General features: G+C 37.7%; 2 protein-coding genes across 5 annotated transcripts; both read left to right on the forward strand.

Annotated features, from left to right (window-relative positions):
* Positions 1–1,680: 1,680 nt before the first annotated feature.
* On the forward strand, positions 1,681–9,596 carry LOC110061025 (protein LTV1 homolog). The gene is made up of 14 exons (XM_089280266.1): positions 1,681–1,781; positions 1,886–2,023; positions 2,223–2,245; positions 2,816–2,990; positions 3,641–3,728; positions 3,874–3,974; positions 4,695–4,723; positions 5,025–5,191; positions 5,685–5,716; positions 5,834–5,964; positions 6,376–6,506; positions 7,717–7,769; positions 8,340–8,540; positions 8,746–9,596. The coding sequence occupies exons 1-14, from the start codon at positions 1,779–1,781 to the stop codon at positions 8,851–8,853; spliced, it is 1,380 nt and encodes a 459-aa protein (XP_089136392.1). The 5' UTR covers positions 1,681–1,778; the 3' UTR covers positions 8,854–9,596.
* Positions 9,597–11,000: 1,404 nt separating this feature from the next.
* LOC110060964 (stromal membrane-associated protein 1-like) lies at positions 11,001–18,853 on the forward strand. 4 transcript variants are annotated; one of them, XM_020767774.2, is made up of 10 exons: positions 11,001–11,262; positions 11,371–11,504; positions 11,585–11,670; positions 12,695–12,815; positions 14,027–14,098; positions 14,590–14,823; positions 15,374–15,439; positions 15,737–15,818; positions 16,461–16,705; positions 17,392–18,853. In XM_020767774.2, the coding sequence occupies exons 1-10, from the start codon at positions 11,001–11,003 to the stop codon at positions 17,668–17,670; spliced, it is 1,581 nt and encodes a 526-aa protein (XP_020623433.2). In that variant the 3' UTR covers positions 17,671–18,853. The 4 variants fall into 4 exon arrangements, with proteins under 4 accessions (XP_020623433.2, XP_020623434.2, XP_020623435.2 ...); XM_020767775.2 differs by having other exon boundaries at positions 11,058–11,262; positions 15,740–15,818; XM_020767776.2 differs by lacking the exon at positions 15,374–15,439 and having other exon boundaries at positions 11,058–11,262.
* Positions 18,854–19,755: the final 902 nt, after the last annotated feature.

Below are 19,755 nucleotides of genomic sequence, written 5' to 3' on the forward strand. Positions count from 1 at the left end.
GCAACTCCTGAGTGACTCAAAGAATGACTCAGAAGATGACTTGGAAGATAGTGATGTAGATTGAATAATGTTCACTTCACTAAGCAATGACGTGACGTGATTTTCACGTCAATTACGCGCGCTTTAATGGGCTTCCTTCGCAATGTTTTCTACAGTTTTCAAAACTTATGAAAAACGCTACAGACGTTTTTGCTCAAACGGACTTTCGAAAAGACATTTTTAATTCCGAAATTTGTTATAGATACGATTAATAATGGTAATAGGACTGAGTGGAGTCCAATTCGGTCTGTAATCATACGAGTGATTAACAAAATCGGACGACCGCGAAGCGGGAGTCTGATTTGTTAATTACGAGTATGATTACAGACTGAATTGGACGACACGATGTCCTGTTACCAATTAATCTAAACTATGACAAAATTCGAGAAACGAACAAACCATCGATTGAGCGCTGAACGATTTCAGTTAAAACGTCGTTATGAATGCCGAAAAACCCAGCAGTTTATTCAACAAAGTGCACCGCAACATCGCGCGCAAAATGGCGCGTACTGTCCAATTACAAGCATGACGCGTACACTGTCCAATTAATGCTCAAATCGGGCTGCTGATAGCCAATCACGTTCGAGAATTTTGTTATAGCTTTGATTAAGGTCGATTACCGAACAGTTCGATAGGGTGGTTTAGAGTAGCCTGCGAACACAGACGTATTTCCGGCTGTCGCTTGTCTCCGTCGAAAAATAAGGTCTGCGAATCGGAGCCAGGAAATGATTTCTGTGACGTAGAAATTCCAAGCCAATTACAGTTTAGCTCAAGTGGCCCCAGAACTACTGCGCGAGGTATTCGCTGGTAGGAGCACTCGAGTTTCATTCTATCATGGAATCTGAGTGGCCAAAGAGAAACTAAAAGTCATTACCTCACAGAAATCCTTTCCTAGCTCGGGTTCGCAAACGCTATTTTTCGGCGGAGACAAGCGGCAGCCGGAAATGCGTCTGCGTTCGCAGGCTACGTGTAGAGGAATATTATTTTTGCATTCCCTGCCAGTTCAGAGTGCAATATAATCTGCTTTTACCCATAAAGCAAATATTAAAACAAAGGCAAACAAAACATTCAATGCAATAGAATACATTTTATTTATACATGATAAGAAATTAAAGCTGTCTCCTATGGGGTCGTGTACTAAGTTGAAATGCTAATTTTCAAATACTAATCAAAAAATACGAAAATCTTTGAAAAATATTAATCACAATTGCGATAAAATAAGCTTACTGAAAAAATACTAAAAATAAACAACTGCCATACAAAAATGTTGGTGAAATCATTCAAGCAAATCAATCAATCAGACAACAAGCAAAGAAATCAAATGCAAGAAATCACAACATTCAATAATAGTAGAGATTATAATGACTGAAAATCAAATCAGCACTGTGTCTGTGTAGAGTTGATAAAACCACCTGTTAGGCTATTGTGACCTTCTTAGCTTTTTAAGTCGACACAAATATCTATGATAAGTCTTGCACGGCTTCACCCTTCCTCTAGTCACCTTTCTTGACTTACAAAGCTTCTTCGCATGAATTCATTGCAGCTTTCTCAAGCGCTGGGTCGATTTCTCTTCTGTACCTTTGAGGACTTTGATAACCCGACCAACAATACGGAATCGAATAGTTATCATATATGAAGTATCGACGTTATGTTTGACGTGAGGATACTGCAGGCGCAATTTCTTGCACAAGAACAAACATGGCGGTCATGATGGAGAACACGTGAGGGAACGCTTAGAAATGGTAAGCGGCTTTTTAAAGTTGTTTTCGCCTTTCCTGTTTGAAAGATAATTTTTTAGGTGATAAATGTCACGATAAATAATGAAATGCCGATATGAATTTTACAGGGAAAGAAAAAGAAGCAGTTTATTGACAAGAAGAGTGCTCACAGCTTTCAGCTAGTTCATCGGAGTCAGAAGGACCCTTTACAAGCTGATGAAGAGAGTTCGAAACATGTCTTGTTACCGGTAGATGCCGGCAGTCAGGTATAGTCTACGCAGCAAATGTTCTACTTGCGTCATTTTGATGTGAAAGCTACGAAAACGAACGTGAGATACCGCCGCTTAGGGCCAATAAGTTTTGGCCTTGATAATTCCGTGGGCCGTAATTTTAGAAAACGATTTCTTGTATTATTTTGATCCTTCTCAGCAGTTTATTGCTTCTGTTTGTTTTTCTCACTTTTAGGGTGCAAATGAAACTGAGTCTGTGTAAGTGTATTTTTTTTTCTTTTTTCAAGTATAATTCCTTCTCCCTCTCGTCATGTTGGCGGTGAAATGTGCAAAACCTACTTACTGTGAAACAACATCCTTTGTAACCTGGCATAGTCAATCGACTGTTTGGAAATTGAATTCAATTGAAGCCAATCAAACTCAATTTTCGGACTGAGTTCAACTAAGTTCGATTGAGTTTAGCAGTTGAACCAAATTGAACACCAAACTTTGTGTGACTTCGAATTCTAAACCAATCGAAGTCAATCAAACAAATTGAACCCAATCCAACCCGATCCATTAGATTGTGTTTGACTAAGTTCTGACTGAGTTTGGCCATGGAACTCAATCAAACATAATCTAATCGATTACTTTGTGTTTGGTGAGTAAATGTGCTTGAACAAAGATCATGTTATGCAGTCTCAAAAACACGCACACAAAAAGTGGTCTACTGAAGTGATGAGCCTTGAATAACTTGTTATTGATTTTCAACACCAGTTTTACTGAATTTAAAGAGGGTTAAACTGATTCATGAATATAAATAAGAATGTCAGGAAATTCTGATTCTAGTGCCAGTGACAAACGAAGAAAGAAGGAAGAGGAGGAACAACATGGCATTTTCTTTGACGATGACTATGACTACTTACAACATGTCAAGCCTCGCACAAACATGTCACTGGAACCCTTACCAGAAAATGTTACTGTCATAGAGGCCAAAAAGCCATTGCCTTCAGATCATTTGGAGGTAATATTAGAAATAATAAGATTATGTAGACCTTATGTAGGTCTAGTCTCTTCGCTGTACAAGTGATGATAAAAAAACCTCTCCTGATAATAAGCACTCCCAGTTTGTTTGGACATATGCCCATTTTTTCTGCTTATTGAGATAATTTTCTTCTTATTAGATTTGATTTTGCACAAATCTATTTGTCAATGAACTGTTTGGCTACCAGGGCTATATTGCTACCTTACACCTGGTTCAGCAATTTACTACTATCTCCTCTAGAGATTTGTTATTTCTTGCTAGCTTCATCTGATTTGCAAAACTTGAAATCCACTGACAGTGTATATTTACATGATTGTAATAATCATTATACTTATTGCCAAGTGCACACCACCACAGGATATCTTAGATGTCAAATCAGAAGAAATCAATGAACATGAAAATTCCGAACTAGATTGTTGACACCTCTTCTCTAAGCTGAAAGATATTTCGTTGACCTATCATTGAAAGTATGCCACTAAAACCTCTGCCACCCAGTTATGCCCATTGATCTTATACATTTGGAATACTTGATTTTCTCTAGAGAACCACCTCAATGTTACAGCCAGAGGTGGTCTTAGAAACATGATTCCTTTGTTCTACATTTGTTTAATTTTGGGTTCAATTTGTAGTTTGGTAGTGTAAAGTTACCAAGTGAGGCATTTGCATCGACATATGAACAAGATGAAGGCTTGCTTAACCTTGCTGCTCCAACATCAGGTGACAAAATACTTTACACTGTTCTCTGCTACTACTCATTATGTGTGATGTAAATATTTCAAACATTTTCCTTAAATTTGATTTTGTACTCAGTGCTTTGCATTGTGTTGTTTTATGTGACATCATGGTTGATTTGAAATTATAGGACCTCGTCCAGACTTGGATCCAGATATTGTCGCAGCTTTGGATGATGCACTTGATCTGGATGATCCTGATAACATTCTAGATGATGACTTTATTTTAAAGGTACTGGATAAATCTCTCTCTGGAGACATTATCTATTAGGAATGGCAAACGGTCTTTCAAGAACCATGAGTCCCGCAAAATGTTTGACGATATTCACAGCTTTCACAGTCTTGTTTTTAAGTGGCTATGTGCATCTTGTAGTCTCTATTTTTTCACAAAGCTGTCTCACAGTCTCGATTTTTAGCAAGGCTAGAAAGTCTCAAAGTACCAGTTGGTTTGTTTGTTTGTTTTTTTTAAATATGACAGATGTCTGAACATCTTAGAATCTGAATGTCTTGAGCTTGCAATTAAAATTTAATCTTTGTGTAGTATTGGTCTCACAATTGAAGAAGTGAAAATGTCTCGGGCTTAAAAAGAAAAACCTAGCCTTGCCTTCTTGTGAAAACTCGCAATTTACCATTCACCATCCCTTCTATTTTGCAAGGATTATAGTACATATACCAGTTAAGCCTTGGGAGGCATGCTGGTCTCATGGTTAGTGTGCTGGACTTGACTGGATGAAGCAGTCTGTGTTCAAGCCCTGACCAGGGTCATTGTGTTGGGAAGGGGAGTAGCTAAACAAATACTCTTAATCGCTTCCTGCTACAGAAACTGGATGCACACTTTTGGTTTCTTTATGCAATACAAGGATATTTTTGAAAGATATAAATTTAGTTATATTTCTTTCAAAATATTTACTTGTTATTAAACTGTTTTTGTTGATCTTTAACAATCTTACAGGCAAACAAAGAAGGCTCAGAATATGAAAGGTAAAAACATTGCTTATTTAATATATTATTTGTTGTAAACCCTTCACCAGATGTAACACTGTTGTCATTTCTGCAGTGTAGAAAAGACTGAGCTTTCTATGCATTTGCCTACTTTTCAGCTCCATGTGGCTGAAATAGCACTTTTCTTACCTTTTTGAAGCATAAATATTTTTCCAAGTGGTGTGAACATGGCTGCTTGAGCTTTTGGATTAAATTAAAAAAGGAAATTATTTTTTGTAGTACAGGTCTACCTGCTGAATAAACCTTGATAATCATTCACGTATCATTTTATTATTTACAGCGATGACGCCTTAATCAGGAGTGATGATGATGATGAGGATGATGATCTGTTCCCTTCAGATGAAGCGGAAGAGTCTGATGATGGAATGTCATTCTTTGAGGAAGAAGAAACAAAGTCAAGATTTACAAACTATTCCATGACATCATCTGTCCTGAGAAGGAATGAAGGTTGGAATGGCAAGAAGCAAATAATTTTTATGCTTCAAGAAATAAAACTTTTTGCAGCTTTGCAGTGAATAGATAAGGTGATCATGTTATGCTTATTAGACTTGCAAGACTGAAAGCAAATGACACCGATATAAAGCCAGCATGAGTGTTATGCTGTACATATGTGAAGGTGCTGTGTAACAATAGTGAAATCCCCTGCAGCTATTGCACCTGGAAAGGGAACAAGAATTGTTGATTGACTGGGACAAGAAAATCCCCCTGAGATCAAAGATTTTCTTTGTTCCAGTTGGTTTAATGTCCTGTTAATTTTAGAGTTAGTAGTCTTTTATAAAAAAAAAACTTTCCTCTCGATAGTCAAACCAGGCAGGCAAAATCGTTCTTTTAGTTGGTCAGTTGCCTGGTTCTTGATCATTAATGAAATCCCTGGAATTTGCCATTTTAACTCAGATGTTTTCTTCCACCATGACAATATTACTTTTTTTTCCTTGTTTAGGTCTGAAACTTATTGATGATAGATTTGAGAAGGTATGTGCTATTGTTGTATTAACATGATAATTAAAAGTAGTGATGCATTTTTTTGTGACCACTGTGCTTAGGAGTTAGGACTGCACTCAACCTCCTTCTGTAAATTTGAATCCTTAGGTAATGGAAGAGTACGATGAAGATGAAATTGGAGCACTTGACCATGAAGAATTAGAGGGGACTGTTGGCCCAGACAGTGAGCGACTTAATGCATTAGCTGACGAATTTATTGAAAGCCAACAAAATCAAGAGTAAGCTTTGGATTAGTTTGATCTGATTTCTACATGTACCTCCAGTTTTATTAGTACAAGTGATTGGGAGTGTTTCCACTCCCACCAAGGAATGGAAGCTAGTCCATTGTAGTGTTGTATCCAGCATTAAATTTGTCTGTACCTATTTTTACAGAGAGGAACTCAGAGAGTGATTTGTCTTGCCCAAGAGCACAACACATTGACTCTGGCCAGGACTCGAATCTTAGCTGCTCGATCTAAAGTCCAGAACACTAACCAAGAGGCCTCGCCGCCCCAACAAATCTACATTACAAAAAACCACTAATGCTAGTTTATCAGTTGTCACTTTTGTTACATGTGAAATTTAACTTGAAGTCAGTGCACCTTGCCAATGTTGTGATTATTTATGGAATTTTTAAACGTGTATCTTAGCTTGCCCAAGATGAAAGAGAGTGAAGCTGGCATGAAGTGTGATAATGATGATGACAGTGACAACTCACCAGATGAATTGATCAAAATCACAGAAGAACCTAAGGAAAAATGGGACTGTGAATCAATTTTAAGTGAGTGTTTTGATGGAAGGAGTATCAGAAGGGTAATTAAAAAAAGTTCAGTTCTTTTACAAAGTTATGACTTGTTGTAAAATTAAAAATAACATGTATGTAAGGAAGAATTCTTTTTTGGTGAGAAACAGTTTACAAATAGCAAAAGGTTGAAATTTTATGGAATTTTTGGTGGCTTTTTAATACAACACCATGGAGTTTTGATGGAACAGGATTTCAATGTGAAGCTGTTGTCTTCCTGCGGTGTATTTTAAGGCAACAGTGGGTGACCTTGGCCCATCAGAGAATTGGGCTTATTATGGAAACCTGATAAGAGAGTAATTACACGAGCTCCAACACTAAGGGACACACAATTAATTTTTGAGGAGGAGGAGGGGTGTTGCGCAATTTCTTGGGCTTGAATTTTTTTTCTCCTCACCTTTAGTTTGTGCATGAGTTTTTTGGTGGGAAATAACTTGTGCAAGAATGTATTGGTATTTTTGACATCACAAATAGGACCTGGATAGTAGAAAGCACTACTCGATTTTTTCCCCATCGCTCCCTTGTATGATTCCTTTTTCAGCCGTTTTTGCTGTAGCAGGAATATTTTTGGAAATTGCCCAAACCCCTCAAAAAAATAATGGTCTGCTCCACTAATACATGTAAATCATTAACTACTCCACGAATCCACAAGTAGTCAGCAGGCCACTGATATTTCTCCACTGGTTTTGCGTTACACTTGTGGGACAGTAAATAAGCCACAGCTCTTGTGACAGAGTTCCTTGTTTTAAGGTTCTTTTGTTACTTCTGAGTGTGACTTTTTCTTTTCTGCTCTGCAATGTAGTTTGTGTTGTGCTGGTAACACATGCTCTGAGAAGAAAAATAACATGGTATATAGATCAGGAGGGTGTTTCCTGTGTCGAACATAGGGAGCAGTAAATGGGCCAAACACCAACTGGGACAAAATAATATGAAATCTTGATAAAAGTACTTTTATAAAATAGTGTAGTTTCTTTTCGTTTACATTTATTTCTATGCTCTTGATAGGTGGATAAATATAGGTCAATAGGAAAATACTAATTGGAAGCAAATTTGAAACTAGAAATTTTATCGCTATTTATAGATCTATATGTTGGCAAAAATTGTAATATTTTGCTTTCAGTATATATAACATCTGAAAGTGTAGTTAGTGTAGTGGTAATAATACCTGTCCAATAATTGTATTCATCAGGTACTTATTCAAACCTTTATAATCATCCTACACTGATCAAGGATACTCCAAAGGTAAGTCTTAGTTTGAAAGATTTGTTGGGTTGGGCAAAATTTCTTTCCAAGGTCAAGGTTAGATATTACGAAAAATATATTATAAGCAAAGTGAAATAACCTTTCATCATCATTTCTCGGCAAAATAATGTATTGGTATGTTTTTCATAAGTGTTCGTATTTTATTCGTAAGAATTCGTTTGTTACTCGTACATATTCGTATAAGTTCGTACGTTGCTCGTATGGATTCGTGTGGTACTCGTTTGCTCCTTGTTTGTCATTTGTATTTGCCATGCTGCAGCGAGTCGTGGTTATTCGTATTCTCCGTATTGGACTGAAACTAGCTTGCAATGGAGGTTCGTGCGAGAAATATAATTAAAGAGAGATTAATGAAATTTGCATTTGAAATGACTTCGCGCATTAGCCTCAGTTGTAAGCTAGTTTCTGTCTAATACCGAGAAAACGAATATGGTCTATTTATTGGCTCTTGTCACTAATGCCTGACTACTTAAAAATTAGCACATGGCCCTTCGACCTGAGAGAAACTTTTACAGCACCGTTTAGAGTATCCGTCTTTTTTTTCTTTTTAAGGTAAAACCAATCAAGTTATCCAAGGCTGGAATTCCACTGGGTGTATTCTCCCAAGGAGATTCCAGCAAGACTGCCAAAGCCAGTGAAGATATGCATGCAGAGGAAACTCAAACGCATGTATCTCGCAACACGACCAGGAACAGAGACGAAACAAAAGAAGAGAAGAAACACAGGAAACAGGAGATCAAAAACGACAGAAAGGTGAGTTTAGTCGAAGCATAGCATTCCCTAGTCTTCTTTGGAGGGCTTACTTGGTCATACACTCCTCACGTCACGCACTCCCAAAAGTTTCCCTTTCTCCCTTTCTCGGGAAGCTGAAGCGTGACGTTTGTTCACGCAGGCTACAAAACACTGAAAACTCTACAAGGGTGAATTTATCTGTTTTTTTTTTTGTTTTTTGTTGCAGGTGAGACGAATGGAAAAGAAAGCCAATAAAATCGCCTTCAAATCTGAAAAACAACGACAAGAGCAGTCTTTACTGAACACTAAACAACAGCAAGGGAAAAAGCTCTGATGGCTTCATCAACATCATTGTAATTTCATATAAAAAATTGTGTACATATTTTAACGACTTGTAACTGAATAGCTCGCGATGGAACTGCAAGATACTGATTTTTCAAGCACTAACAGGAATCTTCAGTACTCGTATACGTCAAAACATAGTTGGAGAAGCCTGTGAAATATTCCAAACGCGATTGCGTCGAGCGCTTTGTCGAACTGTTAAGCGCTTTAACCGAAGCTTTAACTTTAAGCCAATCGCAGAAACTTGCATCCGGTGGGCAAGCGCAGGAAAAGTCACGTGGTCACAGCTCATTTGATTTTTGTGTTACATCTGATTGGCCGAAATAAATACCTCTTTCTTATTGGTGAGATTGCGAGGCTCGACGTTTCTTCAACCAAGGATGTATTTAGCCTAATAAACGCAAATGGACATGTACTTCCTTTGAAGTTACACTACTAGCAGTAACCAAAGATAAGTAGAAAAAATTGTTGCACCCTCTTATTTCAGTCACAAAACCGTAGACACATGTATAAATAGATTTGTCCATTTTTGGTAGTCCTGGGAAAAGGTGCAGTGTGTTATAATAAGATATTTTTATGAAAACTAGCTATAAATGACAGTGTTTAAATCATCTTTGTGATGAAAAATCCGAAGGTCGTAAGTTCACGTTCAATTTCATTTTTTAGATTTTCACAAGTTTATATCTCTTTGTATGAAATATAAATGTGAAAGTGAAATCTACGTATGAAAGTGAACCCCGATGATTTTTGTCTTTATTTGTATTTTGACTATTTTGTACCCATGGATGATAACAAACATAAAGTAAGGGACTCTTCATTTTCTTCGTATCACTTCTCTCCATCTCCAATGACCCCTCCCTTCCCACCGCGACAAAAAGATTTTTTCGATCTAACTATCTGCTAAAACTAAGAAGTACCGTCTTTTGATAGGCTTTGCTCGTAAATTGGTCCTAGACAAGAGACTATTGTAGCTCCCACGTGCTCACTCTTGTAGCCAATCACGGTCAGGCTCCTTCGCATACGGAACTAATTAGGCATGATAAAAATATGTGTGTGCGTTGCTTTTTCGGGGTGTGTTACCCTGAAAGAGAGTAAATATTATTCTGGTCTCTGTTGGATATCAGGGACCTTACGCAAAACACGACGGCAATGGCAACGAGAACGTCGCCAAACAAAAGGTTTAATGAGCAGAACAATGGCTGTGCACGTGCGTTATAATTCTTGGTACATTTTGCCGTCCTCTGCGAAACAACGTGAAATGACAAGCGGCTAACTTTTCGTATTTCTATTTGGAACTGAACGCATTCGTAGCAATTTCAGCAGGGCAAGTGTTACATGTAATGCTGACAGACACACTGAATAGAGCTAAGTAAATGCGAAATTCCAAAGTAAAATATAAACACACTTAATTTTTACGCCGTCGCCGTCGTATATGCGTAAGGTCCCTACTATTGTTTCATTGGAAATACTTTTACAGTCGAACCTCTCCACAACGGCCACCTCGGGGACAGAGGAAAGTGGCCGTTGGAAGAGGTGACCGTTATGGGAGGTAGGGGGGGTGTAATATGACACCTGGTTATTTTTGGGGGGGGGGTGGAGCACTTTTTGTTAAGAAATGCTTATTTTAGCATATGTAAATCAAAATGTATCAATAAAACAGAAACTAAACAGAAACGGAGACTAACTGCGCGCGCGGTACGGATCAAGTTCGGTGATCTTTTACAACAAACGATGAGGAGTTTGTATACACCTTTCGTCAGCCGTTGTTGATGAACTGTTCGTTATCGAGAGGTATTTGACAGTTGGGACGAGTTTTAGTGGCCGTTGCGGTTGTAGAGAGTTAAAAATATGAGTGAATATATGGACTGCCCGCATGGGACCGAAAAAGGTGGCCGTTGTGGAGAGGTGGTTGTAGTGGAGGTTCGACTGTGTCATTCATTAATCTAAAATAAGGCATGGAGGATTTAAAGAAAAACGCAAACACACCACCCCACTCACTCTCCTCGGGAGAGCTCTCGCACCCCGAAGCAATTTTTTCACGCACGGACAACTTGTTTTCTCGACTTCCGCATCTGAGAGATCCTGAGAGAGGGGATAACGGATGTTGTCGATGATGCACGAAAATAGAAACTAGCGACGATGACGTCAAAAATATTATTACGTAAGGACCACGCCGGCATGTTCGCGGGCTCAAGGCCGGTTTACGCAAGGCATCTTTGTTGGCCATCTTGTTTGTGTGGGCGCTCGGAAGATTGTGGCGTTTTACGGCGTCCATTGCCTTTGATTATGTCTTCTAGAGCACAGAAAGACAAAGGGCAGAAACAGAACTCAAATCAGGCTATTTTATCGGAATTACTAAAGGAGGAAGAGAATAGATACTGTGCGGATTGTGGAGCTAAAGGTAACATGGAATTCATGGTCTTCGTTCGTCTTCCGTTACAGATTTTGCTCTTTTTCCTGAAAAATCCTTCTTCCTGGTGGCTGATTTTTCTTGCTTCTCCTACTACAGGGCCGCGATGGGCCTCCTGGAATCTGGGTGTTTTTCTTTGCATCCGCTGTGCCGGGATACATCGAAACTTGGGTGTCCATATTTCAAGAGTGAAATCCGTGAACCTTGATTCATGGACTCCCGAGCAGATGGAAGTAAGTTGTAACGTATGTTTTTTTGATTAACCCGGTCTTGATTTTCTTCTCACTCTGGTTTTGCTTTCTTTGGTATGCAGAGTATCCAGCAATGGGGAAATAAGCGAGCTGCGGAGTTTTGGGAATGTTATCTTCCGAGTGATTTCCGTCGCCCTCAAACCGACTCGTACCATTCAAATACACCGGTTAACTCAAATACAGCTCTGTGCTTTCACGTTAGCGTAGCCTATTTAGTGCCTTGTTTGTCACACATTGTTTCTCACTTGTTTGGCTAATTCTCTAAGGTTTAATTTAATCAGTTTTACACTATATAGCTTGTAAATAGTCATTCGTTCTTCAATCCTAAATGGTGCACCAGTTCTGTTGATTGAACATGTGAACAAATTACATGAACACAGCCATCAACCGTAAAATATGTTCCAAGTGCAGTTCCCGTAACGCACCAAGCTGTGATTACAAAGGACTGGTCGTTTTGCAGTTTTTTTTAATTTCAGGAGATGTTTTAATATTGTTCTTACGGTATTTCTGGTTGTCTTAGTCGTTTACGTGATTATGCGTGGCTCAGAAGGCGTTAGATGTACATTCCATTTAGTTGGCGTTCAGTGTTGGTAAATTATTCGACCTGACGGGCAATATCGTCTGATAACGTTTCACTATCGTTTCTCAAAGTTATGGCTGTTTAAGTGCTGTGTTGTAGATACATGTAGTTGAAGAATCCAAAAACATTAATTGCCTAGTCTATAGTTACAGCCTCTTGGTATGGATACACAATGGTTCTATACAATTTTATATAGTGAGAATTAAATTTGATTTAATGATCGACAGGTAGAAAGCAGACCATTCAAGGGAAGGGATATTTTATGGAGGGAGTTTGGTTACCCTGGGTAACATTTCTGACACTGTAACAAACTGAGATAATTTTGTTCAATTTGAAAATCCCTCTAAAATGTTAGGTTGCTTTTTCATAGTAAATCCAGTGTTGTCTTTTGACTTACAACAGATCAGTTCTTATCTTTTTGAGGTTTCTTGAAAAAAGATTTATTGCAAATTTCTCCTATTTTCATTTTATGCCGCTTTGTGGAACAAAAAAACAAACAAACATCCATCCATTTTTGAGTAGATTGGCATGACTGTCCTTTTGCTTCTCTCGCTGTTTTTGTTTCTTTTTGTGTTGTTTTTTTTACCAACAGAGCCATGGAGGCATTTATCAGAGGCAAATATGAGCGTAAACAGTATTTAAAGAAAGATGGATTACCTCCAAGCAAACCAACAAGCACTGCTGCCACAAAGGAAACAAAGTCTATTGACAAGGTAAGGAACTTTGATTTAAATACTTTCAATCCATTTAAAAGGGTGATCACATGCCTTAAGGATGTTCACGCTAATTGTTTCTGTGCGGAGAGAGAGAAGTGATAAAATGAACAATGATAGGGCAGATGGCCATTGCTATAGCTTTGCCTGGATTTAATGATCTTGGACGTTCAGTGCCCCCTATTTTTTTTTTTTTTTTTTGTTATGGATCATTTTCTCTACCAATTTTCCATGTTTAGTGAAAAAATGAAGAAAATCTATTGACTAGAAGTTTGATTTTTTTGCAAAATGCACCATCAAATTCTGTTCTTTTTAGCTCTTTGTTTATCTGTGCGACAGTTTCAAATGCCTCTTGAAGGGTTAAGTTTTGGAAAACATTGGTGACATTTGGAATTATTTATGCGACAGACCCACTTCTACAAAATATGACTAAGATCGTGTGCCTCTATTGACTCACCTTCGATATTTTTAGCTATAAACCCCTGTAGACCATGCTGAATTACGTGTGCTAATTTTTCAAAATCAGGGTAGTTTTCCACAAGCTTTATCCCTGAAACGAAGTCAGTGACCCACAATTTTTTTGCATTTCTAACACAAGTAACTCATTATCTTACTGCAGTAAAAATTTTAAAAAAATCTATTGACTGGAAACTTTTCCCGCGAATGTCCAGTGCATTCGAATCTTGAGGCCGATTTTGATGACTCCTTGAAATAAACAGTCAGCCAGGGAGCACTAGAACCAGATCTTTGAGAGATTCAATTCTGTTTAAAAAGCAATTTCAGCCATCTTCACCATAAGAGGAGTGGTAAACTGCCAAAGATGTTTCCCAGTTACTTGGCGTTGACTGGAATCCCTGCATTGCCTTATTATAAACCTTAAGATGACAGATTTTCTAATTTCTACATGTACATGGTGCCTTAGACCTGACAGAAGTAAGTTAAGTCATTTTATTTCAGTGGTCATTTATTAAATGTTTGCCTCAAGTTTTATGTGAGGAAGCTCCCAGATAGACAGCAGATGTCATACTCATTTTAAATCCAGTTGTAGTGTCTGTTCAGATTATTCCAAGTGATGCTCAGACTGAAATTCAAGACGTGGACTAGCAGTTTTCCAAATCATTTCTTTTTTACAAAAATTAAAATGATTTGGAAAAATTAAATATCTCAAGAGTATGTTTTAAATCTGTCATAATTTTTCTCTGTTTCAACAGCCGAAGAAAAAGCGAGAGAAGAAGGAAGAAGACATCACCATTACCCCTCTTAGAACTGAGGCTGAAAAGAAAGTAAGTCTCAGGATTTAAACGTATGACAGTACCATTGGAGAACTTAAGAAAAATTCATTTTGCAAGGTTGTTACTTTCAGAACTTTATTAGTAGTTTTGACAAATTAATGTGGGACTTAGGCTCTGAAGGCATTTACCTTGTTAGTTAACTTTCACAGAGGAGTGAAGTATACCACATAATTGTCATACAAAATATAAGTCAAATTTTTCTTGCATCCTGATTGGTTAATCTATCGAGGGACAGACATATAGCTGGTGTCATTAACATTGTTTTTGTTTCTTTATGATACAAAAAATATATAGATTCCATATTGTGGTATGTCTGTTCATTAATAGATCACAGAAGTCATCAGAATGTGGTAAGAACATCAGTGGTACACTCATTCTTTCCACGTCTTGATATCATCAGTGATCTATTACTGGATTGATGTATGGTGACATGGAATCTGTTTGTTAAACTGACATCTGACAGCATTTTCTCTTTTTTACAGATCTTCCTCCCAACTGCTCAACCACGCCCCCATTCCCACCCTCCCCCAGTCAAGGCACCTGAGCCAGCTAAACCAGCTAAACCAGCTGCTCTGGTTGATCTGTTGTCTTTAGACACTCCAGCACCTGCCCCAGTGTCTGCACCAGTGCCAACAACATCAGCAACTGCTGGACTATTGAACTCTCTGGCGCAGCCCCCTGCCTCTCAACCTGCTAAAACTGGTTTAGAAAATGAGGTAATGTCTCAAAATTGTCTATCGGCTGGATATAATATGTGATTACATTTATTATCAGTTTATGTGTGAGGGTAGTGCTAGTAGTAGGGTAGTACTAGTACATTCTGAATATTTTCTCTCTTTAGTAGAATCTACATGTACATGTAATGTGCAGCAATTTTGTTCCAGATGTATTCTGTGGGCAGCATTTTATCAAAGTCTGTGAAATAGATGACAAAAAAATACCAGGCAAAATGAAATTCAAACCGAGGCCTATCTGATGTTGGCCTTTAGCCTGTCATTCATCTCTGCCAAACATTTTTGCCACAAGCTAATACCAAAATATTAAATAATATACTATATAAAAAAAAGAGTGTGAACTGTATGTGACACTGATGTCTTGAGCAGTAGTTATAAAGAGTAATTGTGGATTGCATAGTTCCTTTCTTTGATTCATTTCTTTTTTTGTTGGCATTAATCACCTGTGTCTCTAGCACTCCTTATTTGTTCATGCATTTATTTCATTGTTCTCAATTCATGTTTTTCGTGTCATGATTTATGTTTATTTTAGCTGATTGATTTTGGGGCATTCCAACAGAACGTAATTATTGACACTGGCTTTAGTGAACCACAGCAGGTAATTCAGATGCTGTTTGATGCTATGCCAATGCCATTTACATGTATTTCTAAATCATCTTTTTTTTTGTCCACAAGTGGGAGTTATGATGCATTTGTGCAAGGTTAGAATAGTTAGATGCAAAAGCTGTGAATGTTGTTTTACTTTCACAACCACTTTCATTGTCACCTTTTGGTTTTGATATGCTTAAGACTACATGTGTGTGATATCTGAAGGGTCTGAACAAAATAACTATTTTTAAAGCATTTCCTCAAAGTGTCTTTAGTGCTCAAAATGTTGTTCAACTTTGACTGGCAGCAGCTCAACAACCAAGTGCCTCTAGAATCAAATGAGGAATCCCTTCTCAAGGATGACTCATTAACAAACAAATCCACTAAAGGTAGGATTAATGTCTCCAGTATCAATTTGTCTCTGATCACAGAAAACTAAATGCTAATTGGCAGAAATGCCCACAGCTTTCTTGTACAGTGTATTGTGGTGTGAATAAATAGATGTGGACTGACATTATTGACCAGGAAGGAAAGAGAGAGTAGCAACAAGGAAGTGTATAAAACCAGAGCCATTTATGAGAAAAAGTACATTGCAAGGAACTTCGGCAACATTTTGGTCAGTGTTTTGCACTCTGAATCAAGCAGTTTGGTTACTAGCAGTTGCCAGGGCCACTGTGTTGTGTTGTTGGGTAACCCACAATCCTTCTCATTTTATTAAGGCAGAAGAGGGGAAGCGTTTCATCTAAAGTTTCTGTACTCCATGATTATCCATTTTGGAGCCAGTGAAAACTGGAAGTGTTTTGTAGAGCCTGATAATTGTACATGTGTACAGTTTAACCGAACACCAGTGAGTCCGAGCTGAATGTCCATGATTTATTGTGGAGGTGTCTGAATAATGGAAGTCTCTTTGGGGCAAATGAACTGTCAGATGAGTTACAATTAAAGAGGTGTCAAAAGTTTCAGAGCCATAAAGAAAAGTTCAATTGCAGTAACATTCATATTTTCAATATTTTCATTTATTTTGCCTGCAGACAGCATAATGGCATTGTATGCACCAAAAACTCATGGCAGTCAGCCTCAGATGTATGGCGTTCCAGGTGGGATGTACATTTCCCCACAACAGCATCAGCAACAGCAGCCGCAACAGGCTGGCCCCAACCAACATCCTGCTATGTTCAACAGGATGGCTGGAGTTCCTCCCCAGGGAATGCCTATGGGAATGGGGGCTCCCCGTCAACCGGTGTTCATGCAGCAACAACAACAACAACAGCAACAGGCAAGTATACAGTTGTGTTGAACATTCTTTGAAATGTTGAGTGACAGAAGGGGTTTCTGTCTGTGATCATTCAAATGAAAGCTGCTACCTAGTGCTTATATGTGGCGAGGATTTTCCTATCTTGGCATTCTTGCAGTATACTTAATCAGTTGTCATTACTGAAGTTAGGTAGATAGGTAGATAGTCCAGTAACTTAATTGACTGATGGAAAAACCATGTATAAATAAAGTTATCTTATCTTACCCTATCTTATGTTATCTTATCTTATCTTAGTTTAAGCAACCACAACTGCAAAACCAAGGACAAAATTGATAAAGAAGTGAATTTATATTCACCCTACAAAGCGTGCAAAAATGTTGACTCATTCTGGTGTCCATTACTATCAGAGCTATCCCAAAACTGAATATGATAATTATGTAACTTAGCATTAAAAATTGAAAAGCAAAATTAAAGAAAAAAACTGTTGTGGTTCATATTCTCTAGACTACACAGAATTTGGTCATTTCAGGTCCTTGTTTTAGTAAAAACGGCAAAGAAATAATGTACAAGAATCATAACACACGTGCACAGCCACTGGACTGGTCAACAAAACTCTTGTTTAGTGACGTTCCTGTTCCTATTCTCATTCCTGATCTCAATCTTACTCCCGTTGTGTTTTGCTTAAACTCCCTATTGCTAATGTTCAGGTTGCCCAGATTCAGCAGCAAATGCAGCAGATGCGGCTCAAACAACAGCAAATGCCTCCACAAGTGAACATGCACAATGCCAACACAAGCTTGTTTGGACCAGTTCAGACACCAGTAGCAAATGGCTGGATGCCGCAGCAGCCCATGTCATTTCCACAGCAGCAACATCCTCAGTATGTCACCACGGGACCTGTGCCTGGGAATATGGGGTTTGGAAATTTCCCCATGGGGGCTGTACCTGGTTCAGGCCAAACTCTCAGTCACCAGTTGTGGAAATAATGAAGTTGTTCTCAATATGTAAATAATAATTATGAATTCAAAGAAAACTTGTACATTGGGTTACCTTTAATAGGTGGCTGGTTTGTCCTTGTGATTTTTATCACAAGACTGCGGTTTCAACGTGATTAATCTACTTGTAATCTGCCTGTGCAAGCCATCGTTGATGTTTCGGGATGTTCTAGCATTGCAACACTTCATTAACACTGGAAGGATAAATCTGGATTTAAAAATATATTTCTTCTGATAAGATTGAACTGAAACAGTCCTTTAAACAGTTTTAAGCAAAACTGTGCTCCCATTTTCATTGGGTAAATTCAGGGATCCACAAGATGAGGCCATTGTGAGATTTAAAATAATGCTGCAACCATTATGTTGGAACAATGGCCTGCATGTTGTGAAGTATTTTGCACTGTAGTAGAAATTTTTGAATTTCTGCGCAGTCAAATAGTGTTGCTAAAACTATGATTGTATTATTATTAATAGTTAACTATTATTTTTACTTATAATTTGATTTTGGTATTAAGAGCTTATAGAAGCTATCCAGAGAATGTTTGCATAAAGAAAGTAGGGTAGAGTTTCAAATTTATATTACCCTCAGCTAGGTTGAGCAGAAACAAGTAACATGAGAGTAGTGTGGTAATTGTCTCCAATTTAATTATGTAGTAATGTTACTATTTTGAAGTCTGTACCTGTAAAGCTAGCCAGCTACTGTAGATCATGACTTGTACAATTAGGCAGCGAAAACTCTCACTAGTTTCTGTAGCAAAAAGGTGGCTTGTCACCATCGCCTCATTGTCACTGAACTAGAGTGTATATGAATTATTTCATATAACTTCACATCATTAGAGTGTATATGTACAGTGTGTAAATGCATCATATATACTTCTACGTAATTAATTAGTAATTACCAATATGCAATGTAATTGAATGGGAATGGGAGGGGAGGTGGATAGAAAATTTCTTGGCTGGGCAGTAGTTGCATGAAAAGTTTCAGTTGAAATTCATTCAATCATTTATTTTAGAAATTAGATTGGAGATGCATTGGTTTCAGGAACAAATTTGATGTTTGTTTACTCATCAACTGCATGATTCCATAAGGGTCATTGACAAGTACTATGTTCAGTGTCTTCACCTATTTTTCATTTTTTTAAGTTATTACTGAATAAATATTATTGTGCTGGAATCTTGTTTGTCATTACTGAATAATAAGTTACTATTAGACAGTGTTATTTTCTTTTTAATGTTATTTCATATGAAGTACGTGTAGTCACCTGCGATGCAGCAGGATCTGTCACTAAATCCTTGATATAGTGTGGCAGTCTTGACTGTCTGTGATGCAGGCAGAAATACAAGATAGCTGCTGTTTTGTTGGATTCCTGTTCAATACAAATTACTGAAAGTATTGTTTTTCTTCACTGTATTACCTAAGAAAAGTTTGCGGCACTTGACACTTTATTAATTAATTGGTACATGATTATATTTGGGCTCTTTTAATTTTATTCTGGCAAGACTGAAAGCTAAACGCAGTTTTGATAATAAATGTAGTTTGTTATGATTAGTCTTCAAATTTCTCTTTTTAAGGTTTATCCGTAATCTTGAATTTGATTGAATGGGTTGAATTTGCAAAATTTGTCACATGTAAATTAGTAGGTGAATGTAATCTGATTATTTGTTTGTCAACTGTCATACAACCACAACCTTGTAATTGTGTACCTATGTTCAACATAGTGATAATTGCATGTAAATTAAAGTGATCCGATAGAACTTGCAGTCATGGGTCACTACTATTGATATCTGTCACATCTATGTGGTTGTCATTCAGTTAATAATATTTACAAAGCCGTAATAAAATAGTCCATACAGTTGAACCTCCGATCGCGACCACCTCCTCAACGACCAGTTTTCCAAAACACCAGAAGTTTCTTAGTCAACTCACTATATTTGGAACTTCTACTAAGCAATTGCAACCACTTTCAGAGCTGAAAGTTGGAAATTTACTTTTGATTTTAACCTCCTGTAAGCAACCACTTGACAGACAATAGAGCTGAAATTGGATAACAAGATGTACAATTAACATTATCGCAT

This window comes from Orbicella faveolata, unplaced genomic scaffold (assembly GCF_042242905.1).
Source record: "Orbicella faveolata isolate gen_17 unplaced genomic scaffold, um_ofav_v1 contig_47, whole genome shotgun sequence".
Lineage (NCBI taxonomy): Eukaryota > Metazoa > Cnidaria > Anthozoa > Scleractinia > Merulinidae > Orbicella > Orbicella faveolata.

Coding starts and splice junctions, on each gene's coding strand:
- LOC110060964 (XM_020767774.2), top strand. CDS start 11,001: ATGACGTCAAAAATATTATTACGTAAGGACCACGCCGGCATGTTCGCG. Junction 11,505..11,584: donor GGACTCCCGAGCAGATGGAA/GTAAGTTGTAAC, acceptor TTTGGTATGCAG/AGTATCCAGCAATGGGGAAA. Junction 14,824..15,373: donor AAACTGGTTTAGAAAATGAG/GTAATGTCTCAA, acceptor TGTTTATTTTAG/CTGATTGATTTTGGGGCATT.
- LOC110061025 (XM_089280266.1), top strand. Junction 3,729..3,873: donor CCTTGCTGCTCCAACATCAG/GTGACAAAATAC, acceptor TTGAAATTATAG/GACCTCGTCCAGACTTGGAT. Junction 3,975..4,694: donor ATGATGACTTTATTTTAAAG/GTACTGGATAAA, acceptor ACAATCTTACAG/GCAAACAAAGAAGGCTCAGA.